This window comes from Plasmopara halstedii (assembly GCF_900000015.1).
Source record: "Plasmopara halstedii genome assembly, contig: Scaffold_437, whole genome shotgun sequence".
NCBI lineage: Eukaryota > Oomycota > Peronosporomycetes > Peronosporales > Peronosporaceae > Plasmopara > Plasmopara halstedii.
In genome coordinates, this window is record NW_020187357.1 from 9944 (window position 1) to 18242 (window position 8299).

At 45.4% G+C, this 8299-nt stretch overlaps 2 protein-coding genes across 2 annotated transcripts; one reads left to right on the forward strand and one right to left on the reverse strand.

Annotated features, from left to right (window-relative positions):
- Positions 1-279: 279 nt before the first annotated feature.
- On the forward strand, positions 280-904 carry PHALS_09885 (serine arginine-rich splicing factor 2-like; the record flags this gene model as incomplete). Its single annotated transcript, XM_024725217.1, has 2 exons — positions 280-344; positions 400-904. 2 exons carry the CDS (start codon positions 280-282, stop codon positions 902-904), a joined length of 570 nt encoding a protein of 189 aa, XP_024576016.1.
- A 370-nt stretch (positions 905-1274) lies between these two features.
- PHALS_09886 (endo--beta) lies at positions 1275-4760 on the reverse strand (the record flags this gene model as incomplete). Its single annotated transcript, XM_024725218.1, has 4 exons — positions 1275-1357; positions 1424-1436; positions 1496-3151; positions 3219-4760. 4 exons carry the CDS (start codon positions 4758-4760, stop codon positions 1275-1277), a joined length of 3294 nt encoding a protein of 1097 aa, XP_024576017.1.
- Between the last annotated feature and the right edge of the window lie 3539 nt (positions 4761-8299).

Consider the following 8299-nt stretch of genomic DNA (forward strand, 5'->3'; position numbering starts at 1 on the left):
CCTGTTACCAGGAGGGTACGTGTATCCCCGTTACATCATGTGACTGTACACCATAATTGGGTTTGTACCATCGTGCTTTTTCTTATAATATCTCTAAAATCTACGTCTGATTTCTTATATTGTATTCAGCATGTCAATATATAACATTTTAGCTCTCAGCTTTTATACAGCTACCGGTATTTCCTTAGTGTATTTTACCTAGAAAGTCCGATCCAAGTATGTGACCCTTCTCCACTTCTCAAAGCCACCAGTTTCATAGCCAAAGACTAATTGACTGCAATGGCCCCCCCTAACGTCGATAGCATGTTCACGCTGAAGGTGGACAACGTTCCCTTTCAGATTGGGTATGTGTCTTGTTGATATTCTCCTTACATCATATACATTAACTTGATTTTACAGGAGCGACGAGCTACGCGACCTCTTTTCTAAGTTTGGTGAAATAGGAGATGTGTACATTCCACGAGCTCGAGGCTCGAATGAGTCGCGTGGCTTTGCCTTTGTGCGCTTTTTAGAGAAACGCGATGCTGAAGACGCAATAGACGGCATGGAGGGCCTAGATTTTCAAGGCCGCGACTTGCGAGTGCAATTCGCCAAGCAGCGCCGGCCCGATAATCCTCGGGAATTTTATGCGCGTAGCGGAGGCGGCGGTGATCGCTACGGTGGAGATCGATACAGAGGAGGAGGAGACCGCTACGGAGAGCGTAGATTTGATCGTCGCGATGACCGACGCTACGACGACCGCCGGGATGACCGTTCGCGTCGCCGCTCGCGCTCTCGCTCACCAGACCATCGTGACCGTACGGACCGCGACCGTGGGAATCCTCGTCGCGAACGCAGTCGATCGCCCCATCCTCGTAGCCGCTCGCCTCGTCGTAGCTCCTCACCTCCACCGCGGCGTGATTAGGTGAGCAGTGAGCACTGCTGAAGGCGAGAATAGCGATGAATTTAAGACGCAGCTTTAAGGAGTCTGGACTATACCAGTACAAACAGAGAGCAGGACTCAGTCGAGAGACCAGACCAGACAGATCAGAACGATTTTTGCATGTTCTTTATCCTTCCTCGGTCGATTTGCTGAGCAGTTCTGCATTTTTTGGCCATCGAAGTTGGGGCCTTCAAAAGACAAAAAAAACTTAATTTACGAGGACACATTCGAGACCAGAGATGGCAGGATCTCGTTGAAGGAGGTGCATTGTCTTGTGCGGATCATGTGTTTTTGATTCTACCTTTAATATTGGGCCAGCCGTATATATGTGACCAGAAGTGTGATCATCGCGTCAGCGCCTGTATTTGTAGGCTGTCGTATGTGCCTTTCCGCGCTGATAAGCTTTGTACAGTTGATAGAAGGTGATTACTATGCCTGTCAATCACAATCGATTTATAAGGTTGATAAAATCTTGAGCAAGGAAAAGAATGAGTTATTTACGGTGCTTTTCTCTCTTGAGATCAAAAATTAAGAAGTGACGATGAGAAAGAAGAAAAAGGCGATAAAGCCAACCATCAGCCCAGTGCAGTAGAGTGTTCGCATGTCACCGTCAATATTAGAATATCCGTGGCGACGATAGCAGAGGCCCATAGCGTACACAATCGCGGTAAGCAGAACAGCTCCACTAATCCCGACCATAATGCGAAAATAACCATCATAATTCTCTTTGGGAGATGAATCGTCACTTGAACTAAGATTGTGAGAATGATGTTCACCATTTTTCACGAGGGTGGAACTGGTACCGGGAGGCGCTTCGCAGCAGTCCAACTTGAACCCCGAGATAGAATCTGACTTGCAGCAGCCTTCGTCCCAACCACAACAATCCAACCCAGCAGCCGCACATTTTGGTTGTCCATGGCAATTGTTGTCATTGCTTGAGTGAGAAGAATTGGATGAAGCACTAGTCGGGTTTCTGGATAAACAGCAATTAAGTTTGGTATCAGAATCGGAGCAGCAGCCGCTAGGTGCTCCACAACAGTCGAGCTTAGCTGCTGCGCAGATTGGCTCACCAAAACACAAAGATGTATCTTTGTCCTCCTCCTTCACCTTTTCGGTTGTGTTGCTGATGAATTGATGTTGGCTATGACAGCAATTCAGCACGGTTCCTGAAACGGGATCAGGTTCACAACATCCATCAATGGTGTTGCAGCAACCTAATTCAAGCCTGGCGCAGTCATACTCGCCATAGCAAGCATTACTCGGCAACAAAGGTGGGTCTTCGTGCGGACAACAGCTCAAGGCACTCGGGCAACATCCTGGCAAGGTACTGCAACACAGTAAAGCAGTGCCATTGTTTCCGGCTGATGCACAAGCTGGGAATCCAAAGCAGTTTTTATCCACATCGGTGATTGGGTCACGCAGCTCTGTACGATTTTTTTGAGCAAGCCATGATGAGCGAGTGGCAATCCAGTACATTGCGTTAGAACGTGAAGACCACGTGTCAAAGGCATTGACTGTTTGATTAAGCTCATCCCAAGCTTTTGCTGCGTCTAATATCGCGTGGTCCAATACGACGATTGAACGCCAGATATCGTATCGATCTAGATCGGGCAGATCCTGACCGAGCAGCTGATACTCGCGCATGATAAACGTTTCGTCCAGCAGTTGTGGTGTAAAAGGCGTAAAAGGGAGCATGTTTATACCATGAATGTAGACAGCACGATCACCGAACCACGTATTGTACACCACATTCATCTCGCCCACCACACCGACCATGATGTTTTTCGAGAAGACTGGTTCATAAATTTTTGAATTAACTTTCATATGCCAATATTTTTTTACTGATCGCAACTCAGTAGCAAGTAAGAGACGTGCATATTGATAGTACGAGGTGTCTTCGATTGTTTCGGTAGCATTTACATCAAGCATGGAGAACAGCACAAGAGCATAGTATGCGTTTAAACTTTCACTGCTGCTTTCCTGAGACTTTCCGTTTTCCATCGTAAATAACCCACTTGCATATGAATGGCCGACAAACCAGTCTTTGTGGCGAGCAGTTGGGAACAGCAATTGCACGGGCAGATTGTTGTAAAACGTGGTGTTGCTGTTGAGTAGCGGTGTTCCAATATCACCAATAATCAGAGCGCAAGCTTGTGCATGATTTTCGATGAAGTTGGGATCAAACTTTCGAATTGTTGCAAGCGCATACACAAAGTAACCATAGTGAAACTGAAACAGAGACATATTTGTAAGTCATTGATGTTGGTTGGAGGTGTGTATTAATTAAAGTACGTACATGGTGATCATTGTAGTAACCGTTGCCGTAATCAGCTTGTTCATCCTTCCAGCCGTTCTTAGTAATCAGACCACCAAAGGTTCGGTCGTAAACAAAATGATCGGTGTTCGTGCCTTCAAGCCAGTCGACAATATCCTTTTCGATCTTTGTCAGCATTTTTTGCTTCAGTGTATGCTGCTGAAACTTGTCTGCAATCAGCAGCAATCGTGCATCACGGCTAACTTGCTTGCCAAAGTTGTATGAGTCTGGGCTCATCGGCAGTGGGTACTTATCAGCATCACCCGGTAGTTCTCTGATGATAGCCTCTGTTACCTTAGCGCGCATGTCAAGTCGGAACTGCTTGTCGTCAAAATGCTCGCTGCTAAAATCATCGCTAAAAAGTCCGTCATCAGCATAGTTCCATTCAACCTCTGGTAATGACTCAGTCATGTGCCACACAGCTCCATAAACTCCTTTCATTACGCCACGAATGCTCATATAAGCTAAACCCGATAATATTTTATTTGTTCCCGCCTTCAATGGCATGTTGCCCGTCTGACCTTGTATTATGTCTATGTGGTGGGGCAATGCTAGCATAAGAAGCTTGTTTTTCTCGTCGTCCGTGACCTCATCCGTTTCGCCATGAAATGCCGAAAAACTTTTTGTCTTCCACCAAAATTTAAACAGCACCATATTTGGGTCTTGCGAAACCACAGAATAGGTAACATCACCTCCGATAGCGTACACATACGCTGATTCCAGCAAGAGTGGCATCATTTTGGCATCATGACAAAGAGCAATCCTTAATACACCCGTAAATTCATCAACACTGGTCACCTCTCCTTTGTTGTTCAGCGTGAGGGCGAGCTGCTTTGACGAGGCATATATGTACCAGGTCTGACCGTTGCTAAGCTGTGCCGCAAAAGTGGCAAAGGGTACGTCTTTTCCATTCATAAACGTAAGGCCTTCAAGTTTTTTGAAACGATTAATTTGCAACCCATCTCTAGCTTCCAGTACGGGGCGGCTGCAATTATACTCCAATGTTGTGTAAGGTGAGCCTCGCATAAGATATGCACGAAATTCTTCAGTTTGACCACGGCTAAAACTCACTGTTGCACTAAAGGAATCAAAATTTACAACGTGATGCGCTAGTGGAAGTATTGAAGGCTGAACCGCTTGAGAGCTTATGACCATCTGAGCGACAAATCCCATCTCGATACTTCGGGGTGATACAACGCGAATTGGAAAGCTTACATGCAGCTTCTTATCCAAGATCTTATACACATATGGCATAGACACAACAGCGGAATTCCCTTGGTCCAACACCAGATTTGACCACCAAGCACCCGTCGGGAATGGAACGTCGGTTAGTCGACTAGGATATGTAGAATTGGCTACATAAGAGGTCAGTGGCAGACGTTCCGCAGCCGCAAATAGGCTGGGTGACAGCTGCAGTGGGTGCGATACAACAGGGAAAGGTAGACGCATCTGAAAGATGTCATCGGGCACGGCTAAGACAGATTGTGCGCAGCTCCACACCAACAATTTGAAGGTAACATACATTTCTTGAAAAGCAAGATGCAAACTGCTGATTTTTGAAGTATGCAGTATGTTGTCTACACCATGATCTTTGGAAATCAGGATTTTAGATTACTATTAGTCTTAGTATAGTGCGAAGGTGATGTACACAAGATATGTGCGCTGACAGAATGCCTTTGGCCAATCACATTCTTTCAATAAAGCCACTCAGCAGCAAGTAAGTTTAACTGCGATTAGAGTAGCAGCGGTTGGTGAAACCCGTGCCTTCCAAGAGAAATGTACCTTAGGCACTAAGAGTGTCGATAAGTATCTAAATAAATTTGCGCACGTAGCGTGGGAAACATGCCTTCTCACCCAGCCGCGCTCAGAAATTTTGAAACAAAAGCAGGATATTTTTAGGTTTACCTTATCTTTGATCAATATCTGTAAATCCGATTCATATTGAGTTACAAGATCTGTTTCTCTACAACTATCGGTATTTATTTCGATGAAAAATTTTAAAGTGGAGGTCCGCGGCTGCTGGCTGCAAGTAATAAAACGTACATAATTTGAATTAGCTGTAATCCCCAAAATAGGTATTTTTTGAAATAGCCAAGCTAAGATCTCGGGTTTGATCGTGGATAGACCTTACAAACCCGACTTCTGTGCGTTTCTCAACGCAAAATCTCACGGTCAAAGATTCCTCAGTTGTAAGTGCTTGCTGCACATCGTAGCACTTTTAGTTAATAATCCCACGAAGAAGTGGAGTAAAAGCCCGTAGGATGGAGCATGGAATGATCAGGTAGCTACTTCCAGGATAACTAAACCAGCATAACAAGATTATGGATATCATTGGTCGCGATGGCATCAGGAAACAAGAATGCAAATGAACCGAAAGCGGTATTCTCTTGCTGAAGACACTTACCAGCTTGGTAATGCACTGATTAAAAGCAACTGGCTGTTGGTGGGTAAATGATGGCACCCACCATAAGACTTCTATTGCTGAGTACTCAGACCTATAGGGTCCAGGACAGAGTGTTTCTCACTTTGGCCGAGGAAAGCCGAAATGGCCCTGAAAATTGGTCAGGATAAATACAGAGCAACGTCGCGTTGCACTTGCGGTCTCCTAGCTAGGATGCCGCATACGAGTAGGGGCATTGACAAGCAGTATCTCGGCAAAAAGAGCTTTCCACAGAAAAGACTCGAAGCGACAGATGTCCTGTGGATTCGCAACGCTTAACCACAGGTGTCGAGTGTGCTCTTGTCCCTATGCCAAGGAAGGCGAGGGCCTGCGGACTATATATATAAGTAACGACTCTTATCTCTTTGGGGTAGAAAAAATACCATCTTCATAGAGGCTTTGTAAAAATGAGCTGCCCAACCAAGACCTTGCACGATCCTCCTTCTTCTGTCGAGGAAGGGATGGTATGACATTCAATGCGTAATACAACCTCCATACCGCTAGTGCACGATGAGGTGCTGATAGGGAAACTCTATGATTACGTCAGATGCGATGGACCTCAGTCATGCAGAATATGATGGGACAACTCTTGCTGCTGAGTACGGCTGTCGCAGATGATTCATCTGTGGTAATACAGAACATTTGCACCCCCTGCTCTCGCATAGGAGGTTCGAAGGAGCCTCCGGCGAAACCATTCGGAAAAGCCTCAATTTTTAGTTAGGTGCAAGGTGGCGAATATATCTGGGTTCTATTGCACCTCATGGGGGCTGTACAATAGCTTAGGGTTGTTTGGTTGTTGATACTAACGTTCCAGGCTCTGTGAACCCGTGTAATTCCTTAACAGATTTAATAGCGTCGTACAACTACGTGTGGTGGGCGACTATCAAAAAGCCGCGGATTATACGCGGAGGTTTTGAATAGCCGATCACAGATTCGATATCCATGCATATTGCGGGACACTGTTGAATGTGCATAAGGTGATATTGAGTCTTTAGATAAAGCTTGAGAATTTTAACAGCGTGGATTGTTGTCCAGATCTGGAACAGATTCACGATACGATCTCATTTTAGAAATGGCATGGCTGGGAAATTACAAGCCATAAGTCGACTGTAAGCACAAACGCCTAGTGTCACACAATTAAATTGTGTGACACTAGGCGTTTGTGCTTGGGAGGAGAAAATTTCTCCTCCCAAGTAACTCATTTGGATCTTTCCAACCAGCTTCTTGAGCTTTTCACGGCGACGAACGAGAATTCTCTCGAATTTTTTTTGCATAGCCACGATGTGCCATGTACAGCTATGTCACCAGATGATTAAGCGTCGCCAGTGTGTAAGACAGTTTCTGTTGCATAATCAGAGCACCCTCCTCGAAATACTCACCACAGTGCGAGGGGGTATCGCTGTCTTTCGCCAGCGGTTGTTACTAACCATCGATCAGATTGGAGACGCTGGACAAAGTCCAGTCCAACATACTGATGTGAAGCAATTCCATTTTGGAATCGTAGCTACATTAAGCTTGCTAAGCATGCACAATACGTCAATTGCCATTAATGGCTGCATTTAGCTTGTCAAAAACTTGTGCATTCCGCCACTTGTCACTAACCTTAATGACACAGAACATTAGCGATGAGAGTGAAGATTTGTTCTGTCACCTTAAAGCTGCTCCGTGCATTCCACTGAAAAAAGCGTCGGCGAAGTCATACTACCCTGATTCAACCACTGTCGTGTGAAGGAACATTTGGTTCCGGGATCCAGGTCAATTTTGCGACGCATTCCTACCCGGGAACTACACACATGGTGGATCTTTCGTCACCACGTCGTAAAACTACTTCAGCAATGGATAAAGCAGATTTGTAGTAGCCTTGGGAAGAGCTGTCCCGCTTCTCGCGCTCAGTACTCGGCGAGTTTTCTTAATGGCAGATTTATCCATGACTTTAGCTGCTCCATACCAGCCGTGTCATTTCGGTGGCCTGGCTTTCTGGCGATTCCGTGTACATATACCGGGGAAAATACTATTTGATCTATAAAAGTATCTACCGACGGAAGACTTACCGCCCCTAGGATTATCCTGATCACTTCATTCACAAGTGGATAATCTTTCTCGCCACTTACCCGTCTAGCTTCAATGTTTCTAACCATTAGACAGTCAAACAGTAAGTGCTAACTCAGCAATGTTGTCACATCTTGACCAGGATGGGTTATGCATCTTAATGTGAGCGCCCGACTCTACTACTGGCAGTTTTCATTCGCCCTTCAACCCCACTGGCTCTAGATTAAGAGACTGCGACGCCAGGCTTTTCCACTCACTACCCGCCCAGACATAGGAGGTCAGACATAGGAGACAACCTTGCAGCTATCTACCATCCTATCAGAGATACATTTTACCACGACATATAGTCGTCTTCTATTGTCTCGATAAAAAATCACCCTTCGATCCACGATATACATTTGTCATTTTCTGTATCACCTCGAGACCGTGGTCCACTATTATTTTGCCATTCGAACTCTGCTTGGAGACAGATATCAATACCATATATTTGTTGACGTCAGCAACATTCGTCATCCGGAAGTCAGCACTTGTTGGTCACTATGACGTGATCAAGGATCATAAACAGTATCAGGTT